At 46.4% G+C, this 27,658-nt stretch overlaps 1 protein-coding gene across 1 annotated transcript in view; it reads right to left on the bottom strand.

Annotated features, from left to right (window-relative positions):
- Window positions 1–27,658, bottom strand: part of DLGAP4 (DLG associated protein 4) — a 146,091-nt gene that overhangs the window by 105,411 nt on the left and 13,022 nt on the right. The window contains exons 3-4 of the mRNA XM_040434917.1: window positions 23,911–24,025; window positions 16,464–17,004 (exon numbers count right to left, since the gene is read on the bottom strand). Of these exons, the coding sequence (XP_040290851.1) occupies window positions 16,464–17,004; window positions 23,911–24,025 (656 nt within the window). The remainder of the gene's footprint in view (window positions 1–16,463; window positions 17,005–23,910; window positions 24,026–27,658) is intronic.

Below are 27,658 nucleotides of genomic sequence, written 5' to 3'. Positions count from 1 at the left end.
CGAGATAATAGCTCCAAGGTTGCTTTACTACCCGGGTGTCCAGCAAGTGCCGAATTATGATGTTCTTTTAATAATTCAAGACGCAGGTTTAACGGTACAAACAATTTCTCTGAGGGGCAAGAGGCCGGGGCGTCCCCCTGAGCCTCTAACACCTTTCCCTCTAGAACAGAGTGTACAGCAGAGACAACCACTCCTCTTTGTAATATAGGTACCGGATCACTAACATTACCCCCTCCAGGGAAACTACGAGATAATGCGTCTGCCTTGGTATTTTTTGCCCCAGGACGATAGGTGATTACAAAGTTAAATCTGGTAAAGAATAGCGACCACCTAGCTTGTCTAGGGGTGAGACGCTTAGCCGATTCTAGGTACAGAAGGTTTTTGTGATCCGTAATCACCGTGACGGGGTGGATTGCTCCCTCTAAGAAGTGACGCCACTCTTCAAGCGCCAGTTTAATCGCCAACAGTTCCCTATTTCCAATATCATAATTCTTCTCTGCAGAAGATAATTTTTTGGAAAAGAAAGCGCAAGGACGCCATTTGCCAGGAGACGGACCCTGAGACAATACAGCCCCCACTCCCACCTCTGACGCATCTACCTCGACAATAAAAGGCTGGGAGACATCAGGTTGAATTAGAACAGGTGCCGAGGTAAACCTCTCCTTTAGAGAAGAAAATGCATCTTTAGCGGCGTCAGACCATTTGGAAAAATCCGTCCCCTTCCTAGTCATGTCGGTAAGGGGTTTAACGATCACTGAATAATTTTTAATGAACTTTCTATAGAAATTAGCGAAACCCAAAAACCGTTGTAGGGCTTTAAGGTTCTCAGGAAGATCCCAATCTAAAATTGCCTGGACCTTCCCAGGATCCATGCGGAAACCTGAAGCAGATAATAGATATCCCAGGAACTGTAATTCCTGAACGGCGAAGACACATTTTTCAATTTTCGCATATAATTTATTCGTCCGTAGGACCTGCAGTACTTGCCTGACATGCACCTCATGTGTTTTCAGATCAGCCGAATAAATTAAGATATCATCTAGGTATATGACTACAAACCTGCCGATGAGATGACTAAAAATATCATTAACGAAATGTTGGAAGACAGCAGGGGCATTGGTCAGACCGAAAGGCATAACTAGATTTTCATAATGCCCCTCAGGGGTGTTAAAAGCTGTCTTCCACTCATCCCCTTCCTTGATACGAATCAGATTGTAGGCCCCCCTAAGATCAAGTTTGGAGAACCACTTAGCACCCGCAATCTGATTAAAAAGGTCAGGAATGAGAGGAAGAGGGTATGGGTCACGGATGGTTATCTGGTTTAACTCACGGAAATCTAAGCAAGGACGCAGGCCCCCATCTTTCTTTTTAACAAAGAAAAACCCTGCAGCCATGGGTGAAGAAGAGGGTCTGATGTGTCCCTTAGCCAGACTCTCGGAGATATAATCTTTCATGGCTTGTCTCTCGGGACCCGAAAGATTATACAACTTGGACTTGGGTAATTTTGCCCCGGGAATCAGGTTAACCGGGCAATCATAAGGACGATGAGGTGGTAGCTTCTGACAACCCTTTTCAGAAAAAACGTCCTCAAAGTCCGAAATAAATGTAGGTAGGGGAGCTATGGAGGCGATTAAGCAATTGTTATTTAAGCAATTCTCTCTGCAATGATCACTCCACTCCAATATCTCCCTGGCCTGCCAATCCACCACTGGATTGTGCGCTACCAACCAGGGAAGACCCAATACCACCGGAGAGGGAAGGCCCTCCAGAACGTAACATGAAAGACACTCATTATGGTGGTCCCCTACCCGAAGGTGTAAATTATGAACAATGTGGGTGAGGTTTCTCTGAGACAGAGGAGCAGAATCTATAGCGAATACGGGAATAGGTCTCTGCAGCGTACAGAGAGACAAACCCATAGTGCGGGCAAAATGGGCATCAATCAAGTTTACCCCTGCTCCACTGTCTAGAAAAAAAGAAATAGACTCCGTCTTAACACCAAAAACAATGACCGCTGGTAACACAAATTGAGATGTTCGTATGGAGGAAACGTATACCCCCCGGCTGACATCCTCCGCACAGCCCGGGGTTAGTAGTTTTCCGACGGTCTTTTGTTTTTGAGAAAGGAGGGACAGACATTAATGAAATGACCCTTCCCCCCACAGAAAAAACAAGCCCCCCCCCTACGGCGAACCTCGGGAGGACGGACCTGACGAGAAGTTCCCCCTAGCTGCATAGGCTCATCTAAGTCAGTACAGGCTGACTGTTGCTTGGGAGAGGTAACCAATTGCTCAGGAACTTTCGATCTCTCCCTAAGACGTCTATCTATTCTGATAGAGAGGGACATAACAGCATCAAGGGAAAGGGGGGTCTCATACAGCGCCAGTGCATCCTTAACCCTTTCAGATAACCCAGAGCAGAACTGACTCCTGAGAGCCGGGTCGTTCCACTGAGTATCCGTAGCCCACCTACGGAACTCTGAGCAATATTCCTCTGCTGACCGATCTCCCTGTAGGAGTCTCCGTAACTTCGACTCAGCCAGGGCGACTCGGTCAGGGTCATCATATATGAGACCCAAAGCCCCAAAAAATCCCTCCACTGACCGAAGAGCCTGAGAACCAGGGGGTAACGAGAACGCCCAGGATTGCGGATCCCCCTGAAGCAGGGAAATGACAATCCCTACCCGCTGTTCTTCATTACCTGAGGAGTAAGGGCGCAACTTAAAATATAATTTGCAGGCCTCACGGAACGTCGCAAATTTGTCCCTTCCCCCAGAAAATCTGTCAGGAAGAGCAACCTTGGGTTCTGTAACAACCTGGTTACCCATAGCAACCGCTGGGGGTGCGGTCTGCTGCATTTGCTGCTGTTGTTGGAGAACAGACGCCTTCAATCCTGCCACCTCCAAAGACAGGCCTTGAAGCTGTTCTGCCAAGGCATCAATAGGATCCATATTGGATTCTAAGTAGAGAAAAAAAAAAACAACAAATAAAATTTATATATTTTTTTTTCTCAAAAAGTAAGGGCCAGTTATAATATCACGGTCGGCGTGACTATCACATACGTGACACAGAGGGAGGGAATGAGGAAGGCCCTGCCCAAGTGAGAGGGAAGGTGGTGACCCCTGACTCACCTTGCGGCTGGCACCTGGCTGCCCTGACGTCCCTAGACGGGTTCCTCACCCGTACGCCGATCACGTGCCTAAAGCCCTGGCTTTCCCTGAGCTGAGCCCTAGATAGTGAACAGGGCGGTGGGAACACTAGTCCGCACCACTAGCTCTACGGGAAAACACCAAGGGGAGGACAGACAACACAGACTCAACATATAATCCCAGGAGGGCGACAACAGGAGACAACAATAAGCCCAACAGGGATCCGGAGGGAAGCACTCTGGAACGACAACCAGGATTCACAACTCCAGTGGGTCAGTATAGATGTCCAGGCAGGAAGCTCTATAACTGGCAACTAGAGAAGTGTGAGGGGAGAATATAAGGAGGTTGGGAGTGGCAGACAAAAAACAGCTGAGGAGGAGAAGCTACGGATCCCTGAGTGAGACAAAAAGGATAGCAAGGCAAACACAGAAAACAATCACTAAGAAACAACGTGATCTTTAGATATAGAGCGCGCAGCCACCCGCTGCGACTTCCTGACCCCGGGTATAACGGAGTCAGACGTGGCTCTTGATACCCTCGTGACATCAGCCTTCTGCACAGCCAGCAGTGCGATGTGTGTATGGGACTGCATTGTCAGGCAAGCAGGTACACGTAAGTATTGTGTTTTTTCTTTCTTTCATGGAGCTGGAGAGGGAACTGTGGGCCACACGGAGGACATAACTACTGTGAAGGGGTACAAAATTAGGCATAACTACAGTGAGGGGCACAAAAGTGGGCATACTTACTGTAAGGGGCACAAAGATGGGCATAAGATGGGCTTAACTACTGTGATGGGCACAAAGGGTAGTATGACTACTGTGAGCGGGCACAAAGGTGGGTATAACTACTGTGAGGGGGCACAAATCGGGCATAACTACTGTGAGGGGGCACAAAGATGGGCATAATTGCTGTTACGGCAACTAAGGTGGGTATAACTACTGTGAGGGGGCACAAATCGGGCATAACTACTGTGAGGGGCACAAAGATGGGCATAATTACTGTTACGGCAACTAAGGTGGGTATAACTACTGTGAGGGGGCACAAAGATGGCCATAACTACTGTGACGGGCACAAAGGTGGGTATAACTACTGTGAAGGGGCACAAAAGTTGGCATAACTACAGTGAGGGGGCACAAAAGTGGGCATAACTAAAGTGAAGGGGCACAAAGATGGGCATAACTACTGGGACGGGCAATAAGGTGGGTATAACTACTGTGAGGAGGCACAAAGATGAGCATAACTACTGTGACGGGCACAAAGGTGGGTATAACTACTGTGAGGGGGCACAAAGGTGGGCATAACTACTGTGAGCACAAAGGTGGGTATAACTACTGTGATGAGCACAAAAGGTGGGTATAACTACTGTGACGAGCACAAAGGTGGCCATAACTACATTGAGGGGCCACAAGGAGGACATAAATACTGTGAAGGGGCACAAAAGTGGGCATAACTACTGTGATGAGCACAAAGGTGGGCATAACTACATTGAGGGGCAACAAGAAGAACATAACTACTGTGAAGGGGCACAAAGGCAGGCATAACTAATATTAGGGGCACAAAGATGCGCATAACTACTGTGAGGGGGCACAATGTGGGCATTAGTACTTTGAGGGGGCACAATGTGGGTGGCAACCAGTGGCTGCATGGCTTCGGAGTAAAACTGTGCTTCCATTGGCCGACACCGGTGGGTTTGGCTTGCCCAAAGCTGGCAGCCACACCGCCGGGCAGTGCCCTAAATATGTCTGTAGATTAAGAACAGTATTGCCTCGTGGCAAGTAAATTTATATCTCACTTTTTATATTGTTTGTCTTTAGTTTAGTTTATTCCTACTGATAGGAGTAGCTTAGCTTATTCCGGTTATATTAACTTACCACTACCCACAGAATAGGGAATAACTATTAGATCGATGGGGGTCCTACTTCTGGAACTCCCACCGATCACGAGAACAGTACCCGTACTCCGTGGAGTGGCCGGTAAGGAATGCGATCAGCCACTCCATTCATTTCTATGGGAGTCCCGGAGATGGGAGATAAATTGATATAATCAGAATATCCCTTTTAAGGCCTCATGCACACGACCGTTGTGTGCACCCGTGGCCGTTGTTCCGTTTTCCGTGATTTTCTGCGGACCCATTGACTTTCAATAGGTCCGTTGAAAACTCGGAAAATGCACCGTTTGTCATCCGCCTCCGTGATCCGTGTATCCTGTCCGTCAAAAAAATATGACCAGTCCTATTTTTTTGACGGACAACGGTTCACGGACCCATTCAAGTCAATGGGTCCGTGAAAAAACACGGATGCACACAAGATTGGCATCCGTGTCCGTGATCCGTGTCCGTAGGCTACTTTCATACAGACGGATCCGAAGATCTGTCTGCATAAAAGCTTTTTCAGAGCTGAGTTTTCACTTCGTGAAAACTCAAATCCGACAGTATATTCTAACACAGAGGTGTTCCCATAGTGATGGGGACGCTTCTAGTTAGAATATACTACGAACTGTGTACATGACTGCCCCCTGCTGCCTGGCAGCACCCGATCTCTTACAGGGGGCTGTGATCCGCACAATTAACCCCTCAGGTGCCGCACCTGAAGGGGTTAATTGTGCATATCATATCCCCCTGTAAGAGATCAGGGGCTGCCAGGCAGCAGGGGGCAGACCCCCCTCCCTCCCCAGTTTTAATTTCATTGGTGGCCAGTGTGCGCCCCCCCCCGGCCCCCCTCCCTCTATTGTATTATCATTGGTGGCCAGTGTGCGCCCCCCCGGCCCCCCTCTATTGTATTAATATCATTGGTGGCGAGTGTGCGGCCGCCCCTCTCCCCCCCCCCCCCAGATCATTGGTGGCAACGGAGAGTTCCGATCGGAGTCCCAGTTTAATCGCTGGGGCTCGGATCGGTAACCATGGCAACCAGGACGCTACTGCAGTCCTAGTTGCCATGGTTACTTAGCAATATTAGAAGCATCATACTTACCTGCTGCGCTGTGTGTGACCGGCCGGGAGCTCCTCCTACTGGTAAGTGACAGATCATTAAGCAATGCGCCGTACAGACCTGTCACTTACCAGTAGGAGGAGCTCCCGGCCGGTCACAGACAGCGCAGCAGGTAAGTATGATGCTTCTAATATTGCTAAGTAACCATGGCAACCAGGACTGCAGTAGCGTCCTGGTTGCCATGGTTACCGATCGGAGCCCCAGTGATTATACTGGGTCTCCGATCGGAACTCTCCGCTGCCACCAATGATCGGGGGTGGGGGGGGGGGAGAGGGGAGGCCTCCAATGATATTAATACAATAGAGGGGGGGCCGGGGGGGCGCACACTGGCCACCAATGATAATACAATAGAGGGAGGGAGGGGGGCCGCACACTGGCCACCAATGATAATACAATAGAGAGAGGGAGGGAGGGGGGGGGGCGGGGGGAAAATCCCGCACACTGGCCACCAATGATATTCAAACTGGGGAGGGAGGGGGGTCTGCGCCCTGCTGCCTGGCAGCCCCTGATCTCTTACAGGGGGCTATGATACGCACAATTAACCCCTTCAGGTGCGGCACCTAAGGGGTTAATTGTGCTGATCACAGCCCCCTGTAAGAGATCGGGTGCTGCCAGGCAGCAGGGGGCAGTCATGTACACAGTTCGTAGTATATTCTAACTTGAAGCGTCCCCATCACCATGGGAACGCCTTTGTGTTAGAATATACTGTCGGATATGAGTTTTCACGATGTAACTCAAATCCGATGGTATATTCTAACATAGCATAGAGGCGTTCCCATGGTGATGGGGACGCTTCAAGTTAAAATATACCATCCGATTGGAGAAAACTCCGATCCGATGGTGTATTAACTCCTGACTTTACATTGAAAGTCAATGGGGGACGGATCCGTTTGCAATTGCATCATATTGTGTCAATGTCAAACGGATCCGTACACATTGACTTGCATTGTAAGTCAGGATGGATCCGTTTGGCTCCGCACGGCCAGGCGGACACCAAAACGACCCACAGACGAAAAAATGGTCACGGATCACGGACCAACGGAACTCCGTTTTGCGAACCGTGAAAAAATACTGTTGTGTGCATGAGGCCTAACTGCAAGCTTTGATGGAGCTTGTACATTGCCTTTAAGAGGGAACATACTTTTCCATGTGCAACAGTATTATTTTCAGTTGTTTTCTGAGAAGGCATCAATATAATTTCCTTACTGAAAATGCACTTGCCTAGCAGCAAGACTCCTGTAAAGAGGTCATGAATAAGTAAAACCGTTAAAGCTGGCTGGCCATTTTACTAATATGTATGTGAAGAATTTAACAAAGCAATTAATGTCAATTTCTCTACTTAAAGTGGTTGTCCCATAAAAAATATTCTAAAGTTTTCAAACCAGCACCTGGATCTGAATACTTTTGTAATTGCATGTAATAAAAAATTTGGTATAGCCGTGTATCTGTATAGCGCCACCTGCTGTTTGTTTTTTCCTTATTTCTTTGTCCTGCTCACTGAGATGGTCGCACATGCTCGGTTTCATCCTTTAATTGCCTCCTGAGCTGTGATAGGGAGAGCTGAAGCACGCCCCCTGAGCTGTGATAGGGAGAGCTGAGACACACCCCCTGAGCTGTGATAGGGAGAGATGAGACACGCCCCTTGAGCTGTGATAGGGAGAGCTGAGACACTCCTCCTTAGCAGCCCCAGAAAAGACACTCCCCTTGAGCTGTCAGCTTGATATAACTAGCAGAGCAATGAATGTGGAGATCTCTGGATCCATGTGAGGTACAGGGCTGGTTCTAGCTTTGTTAGAAAGAGATTGGCATGTACTACCGTATTTTTCGCCCTATAAGATGCACTTTTTTCCCCCCAAAAGTGAGGGGGAAATGGCAGTGCGTCTTATGGGCCGAATGCTAATACTGATACATAGCCGGCTGCGATGCTGCACAGCGCAGCAGTGCATTAGCGGGGAGGGAGGAGGGGCTGGAGGCCGGCAACTCGCGGCTTTCACAGAAGTATACATATCTAAACAGTAATCCTTAACGTCGAGTAACTTTAACTTTAAAGCAGCACTATCCTGTTTACTACCTTACAATCAAGCTCTGGTAACAGACAGAGCGGGCGGCGGCGTAACGTCACTCACTCACGTCACGCGCCTGCTCCTCCCAATTTATGAATGAAGCAGGCGTAGCAAGCGCGTGACGTGAGTGACGTTACGCCACCTCCCGCTCTGCCTGTTACCAGAGCTCTTTTGGTAAGAGGACGTTTTTGCCAAACCTCAACCTTGTCCTTAACCTTGTTTATCGCTGGGGTTACATTTAAGCTAATATATTTGTTTATGTTGGCAGATATTTTTGTCCCCAAATATTTAAAGTGGTCTGTGCAATCCAACACCTGTATGCCAACCGAGCAATCTCCAGTCTGTCGATTTTAATGGTAGATCTCACTCCACTTTTCTAATAATTCCCATCCCCACCCATGCCTTGGTTGAAATTGATGGACGTATGTCTTTTTTCAACCGTATTAACTATGTAACTACAAATCTAAATAGACTGGAAAACTCATGTTGCATTAGTTCTGTCCAGTTAATAGTGAGAATCCAATATTCAGGATCAGGGGCGGATCGGCCATAGACCTTACAGGGAAATTTCCTGGTGGGCCAATGCCCAGGGGGCCGGCCAGTGGAAGTTTTTTGTATTTTGTGCTGCTGGCAGTATTTTGTGATGGACTGTGGTATGTGGCACTGTTGGGGTCGTATAATGTGCCACAATAGGGTATTGCTGGCCCTGCCCTTCATCAATTTGGACCCATCTAAATAAACAGAACCACTTTTAGTATTTTTTTCCATGGCCACTTTAAAATCCCAGGTCGCCCTTGTTAAGGACTCTTTATCTATTGGACAGAGTGGACAACAGCCACCAAGAGTGTAACGGATCTCCTGGCACCCCGACTGGGTACCTCCGCTGATGGATGCTCCTAGTGCTTCCCGAGAGCTCCAAGCATTCCACTTGACACCGTAAGCACTACAGACCCCACGAACCGCCGCAGCTTGGTTGGGATCTCGCTGTCTTCTACCCACCCTGGACCTACGACAAGGCTCCAGGCTCCAGTGGGTGAACCTCTCTTCCTTCAGAAAGCGATGCAGGAACAAGCTCTTAAAAGACCTCAGTGATTATAGCCAGGGGAGTATACAGTGTATAGCATTCCCCAGTGTAGATACAGCCTCCCCCCCCATCCCCCACACATGAGACGAGGCTCTATGTTGAGGGTAAAACAGGCGCTCTTTAATGTGGCTACATGTCAGCCTTTTATGCAGGTCTTCCAGCAAGGGACACTCCCCCTGGGGACCTCTAGAAGACTGTGACAGTTTATACATTAGCCAATCACATGCATTTACAGTATTGAAACCTTCCCAGCAACCACCCCCCTCTGTCTGTGACACAATCAACAAAATACAATGGGCATTGCCTGTGATACAATTACCAAACACAATTAACAAAACACAATAGGCTCTGCCTGTGATACAATTACCAAACATAATGGGCTAACTTAATCACTCACAGGCAGAAAACACAAATTTTCCCCAAGACACAGAAAACACCTCAAAACCCCACATATCCCCATTATACATCCATAGATAGCTCTGATCTGGGCGAACAACATATCCAAAAATCACCCAGATCTGAGCAGGGGTTCCAGAATTCCATGGAAGTCACATTTGGCCGACCGCAAGCATGGCTTTCCTGCCCAAAACAGTGCCACAGATTTAGGCTGTGCGGCCGGTCTGTCTTCTCCTTCAAAGTTAGTATATGGGCCATAATCCTGAGACAAGAGGCTGGCAAACAGGCCCCTCCAAAACCCAGTGGCGAGGTTAGTTTCATCACACATCTCCCCCTTCCAGGGAAGACTAACCAACTACCTGACTCCATGCCGGTTGGTACCTGAGTTAGTCTGGCAGCCCACCCACAACCAAATATTGGACCTGTTGAATTGGGTAGCCTGTCTCTGTCCAGTGAGTCCACCAAGGTTGTGTTGGTAACTAGAACTCCCAGTCTCTGTGTCGCTTTCTGGCTGGGAGTGGAGGTTGCTTTGTGGGCAGGGATCAGCGGTACTCTGCCCTGGTGCCAGCGCATCAGCTAGGGTAGCCTGTGGGGAGTCAGGCACTGGACAAGAGGATAGGGGAGGGCAAATGCCAACTGTGCTCTGCCCAGATGCCAGCTCCTCCGCTGGGGTAGCCTGTGGGGAGTCAGGCTCTGGACAAGACGATAGGGGAGGGCAGAGGCCAACTGCGCTCTGCCCAGATGCCAGCTCTTCCGCTGGGGTAGCCTGTGGGGAGTCAGGCTCTGGACAAGAGGATAGGGGAGGGCAGAGGCCGACTGCGCTCTGCCCAGATGCCAGCTCTTCTGCTGGGGTAGCCTGTGGGGAGTCAGGCTCTGGACAAGAGGATAGGGGAGGGCAGAGGCCGACTGCGCTCTGCCCAGATGCCAGCTCTTCCACTGGGATGGGGTCCGGAATCCTACCCCCAGGACCTTGTTGCAGATCGGCTGTGGAGAGGAGGGATCACTTACCTCCTCCTCCTGGCATTCCTGCGGGGTTGGTTGGGGATCTGTACCGGCCGTCCAGCATCCCTGTAGGTCTGGTGCAGAGACCGCGGTCCCATCTGCAACATCGGAGTTAGGGGTGCTGTCTCCCTGTGGTTGGGGAGAGAGACCGGTTGTCTCCTCTCCCTGCAAGGTACACTGCTGCTGGGGAATGGAGATGATGCTCTTCTCTCCCTGTAAAACATACTGCCGCTGGGGAGCAGGACCGACTGTCCATACTCCATGAAACTCCGGCTGCCTTCGGGGATCTGGGCGGACTGCCCAGCATCCCTGTAGGGCCGGTGGAGAGACCTCAGTCCCATCTCCACCTGCCACAGGGGGTTTCCCCCAGGACCAGTCTATGAGGTCCCCTATTTCTGCAGCTGGTACTGAAGCAGGGGATACTTTAGTCGGGTCTTCCCAGCTGTAGGGTTATAGGTCTGGGACTGCCACCCAGCTCTCTGGCAGTGTATATTGGGGCCGAATTGAGCTGAGGAAGTATCGGTAATCCTGCTCCAGCTTCCACTCAATTGTCACTAGAGATGCCAGGTCTTGTCTCACCTCTCTCGCTGTAGCCCAACCATGCATACCCTCCCTGTAGTCATAGATATCCCAGAACTGGGACTCTCTAACATCTTCAAACTCTGGTTCTGCGAAGGCCTCAAACAGGCCAGGGCCATCGTAATCCTCAACCTCGGGTCTGTCGTGCTCAGCCATCCAGGGGGAGTGCCGAATCCATTACCACCAGAGTGCCTGGTAGGCGTCATCTAGCCAAAGCTCCTTCCATACCAGGCTCTCGAGTTCTGTTGCCCACTCATCCAGGGGCTGCTCTACCAGAAGGGGCATTTGCAGGGCCACTCGCATCTGCAACCGCTGCTCCTCAGTGGGGAGACTCTTGCCCCGCCGACGCTGTACGTCTTCCAGGGCCTCATGCCAGATGCCTTTCCGGACTACATCCCTCCAGTCCGGGTCATCCTCCTCCTCATAGTGGAACGCTGTTCGGGAACAAACTGGTTCCATACTGCTATAGCCAGGGGCGCTGTACGGGGACAAGCGTTGCCCTCAATTTTGTAAATCCACGAACGGTGTCTCCGAACTGCTTCTCCTCTCACTAGGATGCCACCCCACTGCTGCCACCAATGTAACAGATCTCCTGGCACCCCGACTGGGTACCTCCGTTGATGGATGCTCCTAGTGCTTCCCGGGTTTCCAAGCACTCCACTTTACACCGTAAGCACTGCAGACCCCACAAACCGCAGCAGCTTGGTTGGGGTCTCGCCGTCTCCTACCCACCCTGGACCTACGACAAGGGTCCAGTGGGTGAACCTCTCTTCCTTCAGAGAGCGATGCAGGAACAAGCTCTTAAAAGAGCTCAGTGTTTATAGCCAGGGGAGTATACAGCGTATAGCAATCCCCATTGTAGATGCAGCCTTTCCCCCTACACATGAGATGAGGCTCTATGTTGAGGGTAAAACAGAAGCTCTTTAATGGGGCTACATATCAGCCTTTTATGCAGGTCTTCCAGCAAGGGACACTCCCCTGGGGACCTTGTGGAAGACTGAGACAGTTGCCAATCACATGCATTAAAACCTTCCCAGCAACCACCCCCCTCTGTCTGTGACGCAATCAACAAAATACAATTGGGCTTTGCCTGTGATACAATTACGAAACATAATGGGCTAACTTAAAGGGAGTCTGTCACCTCCATAAGGCCATATACAGTGCTTACATGGCTCTGTAGCACACTTATACAGGATTGTAACGGTACCTTTGTTCTTTTCTTTAGACTTGAACAAGCAGGAAAAATGAAATTTAATTCATATGCAAATGAGCACTCCGCAAGTGCCCAGGGGCGGTGTTCAGTGTGTAGGTGCCCAGGCTGCTCTGCCTTCTTTTCACTTTACTCCTCCCCAGTCTCTGCCTTTGCCCGCCCTTCAAGTCTCTTGCCTCATCGATAGGTCCGGCCGAGGGCATGCGCACTAGGTGAAGCGATGCAGTGCACATGCCCCAGCCCGGCGAAGCAGTGCACAGGCGTGGGATCTTGGCCGGACCTAGTGATGACGTAAAGGACTTGGAGGGCAGGCAAAGGAAGAGACTGGGGAGGAGTAAAGTGAAAAGAAGGCAGAGCAGCCTGGGCACCTACACACTGAACGCCGCCCTTGGGCACTTGCGAGTGCTCATTTGCATATTAATTAAACTTGGTTTTTCCTGCTTGTGCAAGTCTAAAGAAAAGAACAAAGGTACCGTTACAATCCTGTATAGGTGTGCTACAGGACAATGTAAGCCATATGGAGGTGACAGACTCCCTTTAATCACTCACAGGCAGAAAACACAAATTTTTCCCAAGAAACAGAAAACTCCTCAAAACCCCACATATCCCCATAATTTATACATCCATGGATAGCTCTGATCTGGGCGAACAACATATCCAAAAATCACCCAGATCCGAGCATTGGTTCCCGAATTCCATCGAATTCACATTTGGCCAACCGCAAGCATGGCTTTCCTGCCCAAAACAGTTCCACAGATTTAGGCCTATTGCACATGACCGTATCGCTTTTTCAGTGTTTTGCGGTCCATTTTTCACGGATCCGTTGTTCAGTTTTTTGTTTCCGTTGTGTTTCCACTTCTGTTCCGTTTTTCTGTATGGCATATACAGTATACAGTAATTACATAGAAAAAATTGGGCTGGGCATAAAATTATCAATAGATGGTTCCGCAAAAACGGAACGGATACGGAAGACATACGGATGCATTTCCGTATGTGTTCTGTTTTTTCTGCGGAGCCATTGAGTTAAATGGAGCCACGTAACGTGATTTGCGGGCAATAATATCTTTCAACGGAACAGAAAAACTGAAATACGGAAACAGAATTCATACGGAGTACATTCAGTTTTTTTTTGCGGACCCATTGAAATGAATGTCCACGCAAAAAACGGCCCATAAACGGGGAAAAAAAATGGTCTTGTGCATGAGGCCTTAGGCTGTGCGGCTGGTCTATATTCTCCTTCAAAGTTAGTATATGGGCCATAATCCTGAGGCAAGAGGCTGGCAAACAGGTCCCTCCAAAACCCAGTGGCGAGGTTAGTTTAGTCACAAAGAGAATCTCTCGAGTTCAGTGGGTCGATGCGTCTGTGCATTACACACATCAATGGGAACTGTGTAACGTTTAATTTCCCAAACTGTTGGGTGCCTACAAAGATTACGGCTGATTGTTGGGGGATCCAGAAGTGGGGCACCTTGGGATTAGCTTATCATTTGGGAACCATTTTAGTAAAAAAGCATTGTACTATGAAGACAACTCCTATGATTTAAAAAAGGGATAGAAGGGACTTGTGTTTGCCCCCCTCCCCGAACCCTTTCCAGGACACTTGTGTTAATTCACAAACCCTTCTTTCTGAAGGTTTACACCACCCAGGAGCAAAAGGAACCAACCAAGGGACCGACAGCAGCCACATGGTCTTCATGTGAGGAATGCATGTCTTTTTCTCTAGTGTATTTCAATTACGATGTAAACCTCCGTTGTCCCCAAAAAAGCAAATCAACAGGATGGAAGATTTTTCATAATATCACACATATTTTTTTTGTTTTCAGACTCAGAGCACAAAAGTGGTTTCACATACTGCTAATGAAATCTTTACAGTTAGGATACTTTCACACTAGCGGCAGGGGAGTCAGTCAGGCTGTTCCGGCGGGTGAACAGCCTGTCGGGTCCGTCCTGCCGCTAGTTCATGTGTGCCCCTGGACTGCTGCTCCGTCCCCATTGACTATAATGGGGGCGGAGTTCCGACGGCAGCGCACGCCGAGAGGCAGCCGGACTAAAAGTACTGCATGTCGTAGTTTTTGTCTGGCTGCCTCTCGCCGTGCGCTGCTGTGCTGCCACCGGAACTCCGCCCCTGCCCCCATTACAGTCAATGGGGACGGAGCGGCAGTCCAGGGTCACACGTGAACTAGCAGCAGGACAGATCCGACAGGCTGTTCACCCACCAGAAGAGCCTGCCGGAGTCCCCTGCCGCTAGTGTGAAACTAGCCTTAAATGAGTTTTCCAGGATTTTGATATTGATTGCCTCTTCTCAGAATAGGTCATCAATATCTAATCGGTGGGGGGTCCAACTCCCAAACCCCTGCTGATAAGCTGTTTAAAGAGGCTGCGGCACTCCAGCGAGCGCTGCGGCCTTTTACTAGGCCAGTAACGTCATGTAACATGGCCTATGTGCAGCAAAGTTCCATTCAAGTAAATTGGCCTGAGCTGCAATACTAAGTATAGGCACTATACAATGAACAGCACCAGGCCTGCTAAACTGTTAGGAATGTCTCAGCCTCTTCAAACAGCTGATCGATGGTGGTGGCTAGTGTTGGACCCCTCACCCATCAGATACTGATGATCTATCATAAGGATAGGACATCAATATTTTCCTCTTGAAAAACCACAATTAAAAGGGGTTGTCCGGGTTCAGAGCTGAACCCGGAAATATCCCCATCGTCACCCCTCATTTCATGCTCCAATGCTTTCCTTTGCCCTCCGCTGAATCACCCAGGGTAAAGGCTTTTTTATGGAGATGCGGTGTTGTACCGGGCTCTCCATAGGGTAAACTAGGCAGAGGCTTCCGCCCAGCAGTGTTGCCAGTGAGGTCACCAGCACAGATGGGCGGACTCTAGCGCTGTCCTAGCCATTTTACAGGCTAGGGCAGTGCTAAAGCCGGCCCATCAGTGCCGCTGATGTCACCAGGATCACCGCTAGGCGGAAGTCTCCACCTAATTTACCCTATGGAAAGCCCGGTATATCACCGCATCTCCATAAAAAGCCTTTACACTGGGTGATTCAGCGCAGGGCAAAGGAGAACATCGGAGCATGAAATGCTCCAATGCTCATATTAGAGGGGCTGCCTGGGAGAAGATGGGCATACGTCCGGAGTCAACTCTGAACCCGGACAACCCCTTTAATGTGGACAGTTAAAGCAACCCTACAAGATACCCTTTACTAAGGCTCGTTCCCCAGTACGTGTATATGCCTGATAATCACCTTTTTCTCACTTGTGGTTTAGTAGCCTATACTTTATAATCATTCTGTCCTTGTTGTAATATAAATCTTCTCTCCATGCACTGACTTTATGGGGAGCTTGTGACAGACTAGTTTTTATACACAGCAGCCAATCAGGGCAGGCAGAGCTGTAAGGGGAGGGAGAGAGCAGCAGCCTTAGCCTTAATGATAAGAAAGGGGGCGTGTCTCAGACCACCTCAGGCTCCCTGTAAGCACTGGAGCTAAACTGTAGTCACAGATTGCAACCTGCCCTAACAGAGCAGACCTAAAGAACAACCAAGGAGTAAGATCTGATGAAAATGAATATATATTTTTTTACATTCTGACTGAACAGTCACTTTAGCAATTAATGCCACATGGAACAGCGCAAGTTATTATAAAGAGTTATTACTTTTAGCAGCATGACAAGCAGACAGGAGTACAGTAGGCAGTATTTGTATGATCTGTATGGGCAAAGTGGTGATTTGTGGAAGGAATGAAAGAGGGATGCATTATGGAGCATTGTGAATATCTATATGAATAATCTCCGGGGTTAGAAGAGGATTAGTAGAGGAATGAGAAAAAAATCTCCTATAATATATTTCAATCATTGCTTCATCCTCTACGTATGACTGAGGGTAACCCATTCCTGGTTGTAGTGGACATGCATTTGGAACTGATAGGTCTGATGAAATATGAAGATCAGCAAGCTATACAAATGCTGGTCCTGCTATGGATAACTCACCGATGTGTCTGGGTAGAGTCCGGCTGGTGATTGGTAAAGGGGGAGACATGGACTGTAGGGAAGTTGTGTCGTCGTCCTGTGAGCAGCCGGCCTGGATGGCACGGAGGTAGCTGTGGCTGCGTGAGCGGAAGTAACTGGGTAGATGGAGGTCAAAAGCTTCATGTTGGGAATTTTCAGTTTCCCTGAACATAGCCGGAACCAAGGGGTACCGCTCTCTCTTTTCTTCTGGTGACATTGGGTATCTTACATTTGGCTCCTCTGGAACTTGAGACAAGGGGTACCTTTCCCTCAGCTCCTCAGGCACCTGGCACAGTGGATATTGTTCGCTCTCTTCTTCCTCCACTTGGCAAAGCTGGAACCTGTCTCGAGGTTCCTCTGGTACTTGACATAGATTGTATCTTTCGATTGGTTCTTCTGGGACTTGGCACAATGGATACCGATCCCTCTGTTCCTCAGCTACCTGACTGAGGGAATGATATATGTCCCTCGTCTCTTCCATGTCTTGTGTTTGGTACTGCAGCACGCAGCGTGGCTCAGTATCCTATGAGAATAAAGAAGTAAGAACATTTTTATTAAAGAGAACCTGTCTCCATGATAATGCATAGTGATGAGTGGCAGGGGTCATATTCGAATTCGCAATATTTTGTGAATATTTTGTAGAATATTCGTTGAATATTCGCGAATTTGAATATTTGTTATATTCTACGATTTTTTTCACTCGAAAAATCGGCAAGGTAATGATTGCATAATATGCAGATTTTCGTAATGCGAATTTTTAGCGCAAATTTTTTAATTGCCGAGTAAAAAGATGATTCCTCCCTGCTTCTTGCTTGTGGGCCAATGAGTCATAGCACTATATCGAATATATTTGTTTTTTCGAATATTCGTAATATTCTAAAACAAGAATATATAGCAATATAGCCAATATTCGAAAAAACGAATGTAGAGCAATTTAGCTAACATAGTGCTATAATCTTTTTTTTTTTATAGTTATAATTTTTTTCTCATCTGAAGTTCAGATTGGAAAAAAATGTCAACTATTAAAAAAAATATATTATAGCACTATATTACCTAAATTGCTGTACATTCGGTTTTTTCGAATATTCGAAAAAAACTAATATATTCGATATAGTGCTATATATTCGTTTTTTAGAATATTCATCATTTTTCCCATCTAAAGTCATGATTCCTCCCTGCTTCTTGCTTGTGGGCCAAGCAGGGAGGAATCATGTTTTTACTCGGCAATTGAAAAATTTGCGATAAAAATTTGCATTACGAAAATTCGCAATCAACACTACTCCTAAAGTCAAAGATATTGCAGCCTTCTCATTGGCCCACAAGCTAGAAGCAGGGAGGAATCATGTGTACTGAGAATTATTAGGAACACCTGTTCTATTTCTCATTAATGCAATTATCTAGTCAACCAATCACATGGCAGTTGCTTCAATGCATTTAGGGGGGTGGTCCTGGTCAAGACAATCTCCTGAACTCCAAACTGAATGTCAGAATGGGAAAGAAAGGTGATTTAAGCAATTTTGAGCGTGGCATGGTTGTTGGTGCCAGATGGGCCGGTCTGAGTATTTCACAATCTGCTCAGTTACTGGGATTTTCACGCACAACCATTTCTAGGGTTTACAAAGAATGGTGTGAAAAGGGAAAAACATCCAGTATGCGGCAGTCCTGTGGGCAGAAATGCCTTGTGGATGCTAGAGGTCAGAGGAGAATGGGCCGACTGATTCAAGCTGATAGAAGAGCAACGTTGACTGAAATAACCACTCGTTACAACCGAGGTATGCAGCAAAGCATTTGTGAAGCCACAACACGCACAACCTTGAGGCGGATGGGCTACAACAGCAGAAGACCCCACCGGGTACCACTCATCTCCACTACAAATAGGAAAAAGAGGCTACAATTTGCACGAGCTCACCAAAATTAGACTGTTGAAGACTGGAAAAATGTTGCCTGGTCTGATGAGTCTCGATTTCTGTTGAGACATTCCAATGGTAGAGTCCGAATTTGGCGTAAACAGAATGAGAACATGTATCCATCATGCCTTGTTACCACTGTGCAGGCTGGTGGTGGTGGTGTAATGGTGTGGGGGATGTTTTCTGGGCACACTTTAGGCCTCTTAGTGCCAATTGGGCATCGTTTAAATGCCACGGGCTACCTGAGCATTGTTTCTGACCATGTCCATCCCTTCATGACCACCATGTACCCATCCTCTGATGGCTACTTCCAGCAGGATAATGCACCATGTCACAAAGCTCGAATCATTTCAAATTGGTTTCTTGAACATGACAATGAGTTCACTGCACTAAAATGGCCCCCACCGTCACCAGATCTCAACCCAATAGAGCATCTTTGGGATGTGGTGGAACGGGAGCTTCGTGCCCTGGATGTGCATCCCTCAAATCTCCATCAACTGCAAGATGCTATCCTATTAATATGGGCCAACATTTCTAAAGAATGCTATCAGCACCTTGTTGAATCAATGCCACGTAGAATTAAGGCAGTTCTGAAGGCAAAAGGGGGTCCAACACCGTATTAGTATGGTGTTCCTAATAATTCTTTAGGTGAGTGTATATCACTATATTCTAAATATTCGCAAATTTTCGAAGTACCAATATTCGCGATAAAATTTGCAATTCGAATATTCGTGATCAACACTAATAATACAGTGAAATCTGCAGGCAGCATGTTATAGAGCAGGAGGAGCTGAGCAGATTGATATTTTGTCAGTCACTGAATAAGCTCACAATAAGCAGATATTTAAATGCATAATTTACAGGTTTTATGGAATCTTTTCCCACAAAACTAAACATACCGTAAATTGCTCAGCTCCTCCTGCCCTATAACTGGCTGCCTATAGATTGCACTGCATATATGGTGACAGGTCCTCTTCAACATCTTCAAATATAGCTTTTTTTCTATTAAATGCTCCAAACAAAATATAATCCACAGATATGATTTCATAGCTCATGTGCATACAGTGAAATATTAAAGTGTATGCCTAATAGTGTTTATTCTGTCACGCAATCCACACCACAGTGACTCTAAGGCTACTTTCACACTAGCATTTCTATTTTCCGGTATTGAGATCCGTCAAAATGTAACTGAACAAAACGGAATTCTCCAAAATGCATTCTGTTCCGTTTGGTTGCGTTCTCATATCGGAGACTAAACTGCAGCACGCTGCGGTTTTCTTTCCATCATGGGATGCGGAGCAAGACGGATCCGTCATGACCCACAACGCTCTGACACAAAAGAAAACGGATCCGTCCTCCATTGACTTGCAATGGAGTTCATGACGGATCCATCTTGGCTATGTTAAAGATAATACAACCGGATCTGTTCATAACGGATGCAGATGGTTGTATTATCAGTAACGGAAGCATTTTTGCTGAGCCCTGCCGGATCCAGCAAAAACGCTAGTGTGAAAGTATCCTAAGGCACTATTTCCTCCAGGGTTTTTGCAGGATCCTCACATTCTCTGTGGCATCACACCCTGGCACTAAACAGACTCAGGAGGTGGTGTGCAGCATGGCATACAACGCCCTGACCCTGGCTGGCATCAAATCGCTTTGTCATCTCTAACCCTAAGGCCCCTTTCACACGGGCGAGAATTCCGCGCGGGTGCAATGCGTGAGGTGAACGCATTGCACCCGCACTGAATCCGGACCCATTCACTTCAATGGGGCTGTGCAGATGAGCAGTGATTTTCACGCATCATTTGTGCGTTGCGTGAAAATCGCAGCATGCTCTATATTCTGCGTTTTTCACGCAACGCAGGCCCCATAGAAATGAATGGGCTGCGTGAAAATCTCAAGCATCCGTAAGCAAGTGTGGATGCGGTGCAATTTTCACGCATGGTTGCTAGGAGATGATAGGGATGAGCAACCCGGGACCCCATTAAAGTCTATTCACAGTATTATTTTCTCTTATAACATTGTTATAAGGGAAAATAAGAGCATTCTTAATGCAGAATGCTTAGTAAAATGTGCCTTGAGGGGTTAAAAAAAATAAAAAATTAACTCACCTCTTCCACTTGATCGCGCAGCCAGCATCGTCTTCTTTCTTCTTCTTTCAGGACCTGCGAAAGGATCTTTGACGTATCTTCTGAATGAAGATAGAAGATCCTTCTATCTTCATTCAGCAGGACCTACGCTGACGTCACCACGTGGTGAGCGCGATTACCCTATCAAAGGTCCTTTTGCAGGTCCTGAAAGAAGAAGAAAGAAGACGATCCCGGCTGTGCGAACAAGTGGATGTGGTGAGTTATGTTTTTATAATTTTTTAACCCTCAATTGGCATTATACTTAACATTCTGTATTAAAGAGTGTTATTATTTTTTCATTATAACCATGTGGCAGTGCCGCAGGTTGCCCACCCCTGATCCAATGTGTATGGGGGGCCTACGACTCTTTCCTGATGGCAGATGGCAGAGGAAATAAGGATCTGGCAGGCTGATACATTTGTTCTCAGGAAAATAATCTACTGTCCGAGGAGGAATACATGAATGATGGGATCGGAAGTGATAGCCAACAAGTGTTTGGCCAGCAACTGTCTTATGTGTGTAGCCGGCCTTAGGCCCCTTTCACACGAGCTAGTATTCCGCGCGGGTGCAATGCATGACCCATTTATTTCAATGGGGCTGTTTACATGAGCGTTGGCTTTTACGCATCACTTGTGCGTTGCGTGAAAATCGCAGCATGTTCTATATTCTGCGATTTTCACACAACGCTGGACCCATAGAAGTGAATGGGGCTGCCTGAAAAATCGCATCGCATCCGCAAGCAAGTGCGGATGCGATGCGTTTTTCACTGATGGTTACTAAGAGATGGTGTTTGTAAACATTCATTTTTTTATCACGCGCGTGCAAAACGCATTAAATCGCATTGCACCCGCGCAATAAAAACTGAACAACTGAACGCGATCACAGACAAAACTGAACTTGCTTGCGAAATCGCACATTTTTCACTGAATGCATCTGCAACGCATCCGAACCTAATCCGCTCACGCTCGTCTGCAAGGGGCCTTGGGCCTTAGGGCTCAGGCATGCGAACATATTTTTTTCCGTGTTCGTTCAGTTTTTTTTGCGGCGTGTATGCAGAACCATTCTCTTCAATGGGGCCACAAAAAATTGAATTTACTCCGTGTGCATTCCGTTTCCGTATGTCCCTTCGGCAAAAAAATAGAACATGTCCTATTATTGTCCACATTACGCACAAGGATAGTACTGTTCTATTAGGGGTCAGCTGTTACGTAGTGCAAAATACAGAATGCACACGGCTGGTATGGCAAAACAACAACAGTCATGTACACGTCAGTGTTTTTGTCAGTGATTTCCATCAGAGATAAGGTATAATAGAACGATTTTCACCTGTTCTTTTAGAGCTGTACCTGATGGAAATCACTGACCAAATAATGACTGTGTGAATAAGGCCTTAGACTAGGTTCACACTGAGTTTTTTGGATGTGGATTCGAAGCAGATCTACCTACAGGATCTTCAGCCAAAGCAAGAAGTGGATCCACCATTAAGGAGGAGTATAAATCCTACCTTTATATTACTGATTCCTTTCAAATCCACTTCTAGCTTTGGCTGAAAATCCTGCAGGAAGATCTGTCTCAAATCCTCATCCAAGAATCTCTGTGTGAATCTAGCCTAAGGTAAAGGAGAAGCAATCACAAACCAGAGAAAAAATATTGTGGACTAGTCATTAGAAACAAAAAAAATCATCAGGAGGGAACAGAAAAGACTACTTTTTGCAATACATTTTCTAAGCCTGGACAGTGAAGGTCATGCTTTCTCCAACTGGAAATTGAATGCTGTAGCCAAATTGGCTGGAGTCCCGTGAAGTTTGGCAGCCTTGCCAACAGAAAATCTTGCTTTCATTTTGATAAAATATGGAAATACATTTTAGTCTGGATGTCCAACAGTTCATTAAAGGAGTTCTCCGGGAATTAAGAAAATGAAAATATGTAAATATTACTTTATTATAAATATATTCCCAAATACCTTTCATTAGTTATAATGGCTCGTTTTGTCTAGGGAGCAATGATTAGGAGAAACAAAATGGCCGCTGTCCTATTAGTACACACAAAACCTGTCCTAATCACACAGGAGGACAAGTTACTTCACAACACTGAGCTAAAGAGCTGCCTCCTCCTCCTCTCTGCTCTGCTTGTCAGGGATTATGTTCCTGAATACAGTTTATTAAGATATTTAGCTGAATTTTTGTGGGAATGGAGTTCATAAGGAAACATGAAGAACAGAGAGGATGGAGAGAACAGACTGTGGTAATGTGGGGCTGTGGTAATAAAGACTGCATACAAGAACTGCTGCTCATTAGCCAGATCTGCTCATGAACTCAATTCCAACAGAGATTCAGCTAAAGATCTAATCTGCATTCAGGATCATAATCCCTGACAAGCAGAGAGAAGGATGAGGCAGCTCTACATCTCAGTGTTCTGCAGTAACTTGTCCTCCTGTGTGATTAGGACAGGTTTTGTGTGTACTGATAGGACAGCGGCCATTTTGTTTCTCCTAATCATTGCTCCCTAGACAAAAAGCCATTATAACTAATGAAAGGCATTTGGGAATAGATTTATAATAAAGTAATATTTAAGTATTTTCATTTTCTTAATTCCCGGAGAACCAGTTTAAGAAAGTGCACTTTATCACGGAGTATGACCATCTTAGGCTGCATTCACACGTCCGTGGTGTGTTGCGGACCCGCAAATTGCGGGTCCGCAACACACCAGCCCGGCACCCCCATAGAAATGCCTATTCTTGTCCACAAGCTGCGGACAAAAATAGGACATGCTCTATCTTTTTGCGGAGCTACGGACCCAAAGATCGGGGCCGCGCACCGCAAATGCGGATGCGGACAGCACACTGTGTGCTGTCCGCATCCATTCCGTCCCCATAAAGAATTAATGGGTCCGCACCCGTTCCGCAAAATTGCGGAACGGATGCGGACCCATTTTGCGGACTTGTGAATGGAGCCTTATTGTGTGGTGGCTTTCACTATGAAGGCAGTGTAATGGCACATAGACTGTTGTTGCATTACGTGTTTGCTTGGTTCTTCACTAGTGTTGAGTGAACTTGCGGTTTCAAGTTCGGCGTACAAGGTTCAGGTTATCTAAGAATTCCGTTATGGATTTTACTAACATGGGCGATAAGTTATGGTATGGTAGTGGAATCCATAACTGAATTCTTAGATAACCTGAACCCAAACTTTGCACGCCGAACTCGAAACCACAAGTTCGCTCAACACTATTCTTCACCAGACAGCCATGAAATACAGTGTCTTGCATGATATATATTTTACTGTACTGTGTCTCTTATATCCGTAATAACCCATTGGAATGGATTCTAGAATAAAATGGCTTCTAGAAAAGTAGTGCTGACTGCACACAGGTATGTATAGGTGCAGCCCTCCTCACCTGGCATAGACTGCTCTCTTCTGTTGCGCTCTCAGTCAGCTGATTATAATCCTCTTCCCAACTCTGGAACTTTGGAGGGGACAGAATGTCCATGGAGTCCACACGTTCCAGACTCCTATGAAAATGATCACAAACAATTCTGGTTGTTCAGTGAAGAAATAACACATAGCATAATATTTCCATAGGCCATGTATCTGCATTGTGGTCCGCAAACCAGGGATTTGCAAAATACGGACACATTATGTGTCCAATCTGCTTTTTTCTCACTTCTTTTACTAGAAATTACTATTTTTGTCTACTATACAGACAATAGGGCATGTTCTATAATTTGCAAAACGTACACAACATGAGATATCCACGTGTTCCATTTTTTTGTGGAACTATAGAAATGAGTGGGTCCATGTGCAATCCACACAAAAATGCGAATGAGACATAGATAAAAGATACAGACATGTGCATGAGGTCTAAGAGATGCCAATTTCCTGCGGTCTGAAGCCTAGGTTCTCAACCTTTGGTACATGTACCCCTTGAAGAGCTCACTGAGTCTCCTGGGGATACTTGCACTGTCCTCGTGGTGTTTAGTGATGAGCGGCAGGGGCAATATTCAAATTAGTGATATTTTGCAAATATTTTGTAGAATGTTCATCATATATTCGTGAATTCGCTATTATTTTCTTGATTGCGAAAATCGGCAATGTAATATTCGCGTAAAGCGGGCGCAATACAGGCGTGGGTCACTTTTGCTACATTTTCCAAGCTGCTAGAAGTTTCCTGAGACTGGAGAAAATGGTTGGCACAGCAGAACATTACAATAGCTTTATATGCAGATAGAGTGCTCCAATATATTTGCAATTGCGCTAATCGGCAATTAATTATGCACATTTTTTGGCGCAATACGTGAAACTTCACATTTTAGTAGGTCTGACTACATATTACTGATTGGTGTACTAAGTATTGTTGTGACATCACAGCACTATGTCTGTAGCATGTATGTATGGACAGCAGAACCTATCACACTGCCTAACACCCTGCACTGGAACCTACCAGCTACACTATATCAGGATATAACCTACACTGACTATCTCCCACTAACTATCTGTATTATATATATATATATATATATATATACATACATATACATATACAGTCAGGTCCATAAATATTGGGACATCGACACAATTCTAACATTTTTGGCTCTATACACCACCACAATGGATTTGAAATGAAATGAACAAGATGTGCTTTAACTGCATACTGTCAGCTTTAATTTGAGGGTATTTACATCCAAATCAGGTGAACGGTGTAGGAATTACAACAGTTTGCATATGTGCCTGCCACTTGTTAAGGGGCCAAAAGTAATGGGACAGAATAATAATCATAAATCAAACTTTCACTTTTTAATACTTGGTTGCAAATCCTTTGCAGCCAATTACAGCCTGAAGTCTGGAACGCATAGACATCACCAGACGCTGGGTTTCATCCCTGATGATGCTCTGCCAGGCCTCTACTGCAACTGTCTTCAGTTCCTGCTTGTTCTTGGGGCATTTTCCCTTCAGTTTTGTCTTCAGCAAGTGAAATGCATGCTCAATCGGATTCAGGTCAGGTGATTGACTTGGCCATTGCATAACATTCCACTTCTTTACCTTAAACTCTTTGGTTGATTTTGCAGTATGCTTTGGGTCATTGTCCATCTGCACTGTGAAGCGCCGTCCAATGAATTCTGAAGCATTTGGCAGAATATGAGCAGATAATATTGCCCGAAACACTTCAGAATTCATCCTGCTGCTTTTGTCAGCAGTCACATCAATAAATACAAGAGAACCAGTTCCATTGGCAGCCATACATGCCCACGCCATGACACTACCACCACCATGCTTCACTGATGAGGTGGTATGCTTAGGATCATGAGCAGTTCCTTTCCTTCTCCATACTCTTCTCTTCCCATCACTCTGGTACAAGTTGATCTTGGTCTCATCTGTCCATAGGATGTTGTTCCAGAAGTGTGAAGGCTTTTTTAGATGTCGTTTGGCAAACTCTAATCTGGCCTTCCTGTTTTTGAGGCTCACCAATGGTTTACATCTTGTGGTGACCCTCTGTATTCACTCTGGTGAAGTCTTCTCTTGATTGTTGACTTTGACACACATACACCTACCTCCTGGAGAGTGTTCTTGATCTGGCCAACTGTTGTGAAGGGTGTTTTCTTCACCAGGGAAAGAATTCTTCGGTCATCCACCACAGTTGTTTTCCGTGGTCTTCCGGGTCTTTTGGTGTTGCTTTGCTCACCGGTGCGATCCTTCTTTTTAAGAATGTTCCAAACAGTGGTTTTGGCCACGCCTAATGTTTTTGCTATCTCTCTGATGGGTTTGTTGTGTTTTTTCAGCCTAATGATGGCTTGCTTCACTGATAGTGACAGCGCTTTGGATCTCATCTTGAGAGTTGACAGCAACAGATTCCAAATACAAATAGCAGACTGGAAATGAACTCTGGACCTTTTATCTGCTCATTGTAATTGGGATAATGAGGGAATAACACACACCTGGCCATGGAACAGCTGATAAGCCAATTGTCCCTTAACAAGTGGCAGGCACATATGCAAACTGTTGTAATTCCTACACCGTTCACCTGATTTGGATGTAAATACCCTCAAATTAAAGCTGACAGTCTGCAGTTAAAGCACATCTTGTTCGTTTCATTTCAAATCCATTGTGGTGGTGTATAGAGCCAAAAATGTTAGAATTGTGTCGATGTCCCAATATTTATGGACCTGACTGTATATAAGCTATCTAACTAACTAACTATCTAATGTAATGACACCGTAAAGCACAGAGCACAACAATGACACTGCTGTCTCTCTCAGAACTCCATAAAACTGTAGAAAATGGCTGCTGGAGAGGTTCTTATATAGTAAGGGGTAGGCAGCTTCCCTATTGGTTGCTAGGGATGTTGCTAAGCTGTGACAAAGACATTGCAGCCTTCTCATTGGCCCACAGGCAAGAAGCAGGGAGGGATCATGGGTTCAGATGAAAAAAAATCTAGAATATTTGAAAATACGAATATATAGCACTATATTCTAAATATTCGTGAATTCTCGAAGTGCCGATATTCACGATTAATATTCGCTATTTGAATATTCGCGCCCAACACTAGTGGTGTTCTTTTGGTGCAGTACAGTGTATGACCATAGCCTTGGGGATACATTGATGTGATTTATTTGGTAAGGGCCAGGGGTACTTGGTTTAGGAAATACAGGTCTACAAAACTGATATGATTCAATGCTGCTTGCTAAATAGTCTTTGCCAAGTGACTTAAAAGGGTGTTCAGGACTTAATATTAGATCAGTAGGGGTTCAGTTCCTGGCGCCCCAATGATCAGCTGATTAATTCTGCTTTACCCGGCACAGATACTACAAAATGTACAGAGCTGTGCCTGGCAAATCGTCCTGGCAAATTTGTGCCTGGCAAATTCGTCCCTCAGAAACCAGTTGGGTTCCGCCAACTTTTTTGACCATCAATATGAGCTTGGCAAGAATCCGACACCCTGCACCTCTGCTGATCAGCTGTTTCTTTGCATCCCCAGCAACTGAAGTTGGCGCCAGAACTACACAGCTACGTCCTGTGTATAGTGGACGGAGCTGGTAACTGCAGCGCTGCTCTCATTAAAGTGAATGGGAGCAGCACTCCAGATACCTGTCCACCACACAATGGATGGAGTTGTGTAGTTCTGGCACTGACTTTGTTGGGAACAGATG

This window comes from Bufo bufo, chromosome 6 (assembly GCF_905171765.1).
Source record: "Bufo bufo chromosome 6, aBufBuf1.1, whole genome shotgun sequence".
NCBI lineage: Eukaryota > Metazoa > Chordata > Amphibia > Anura > Bufonidae > Bufo > Bufo bufo.
The sequence above is the reverse complement of the archived record's forward strand: the minus strand, read 5'-3'. Positions and strand labels throughout refer to the sequence as shown.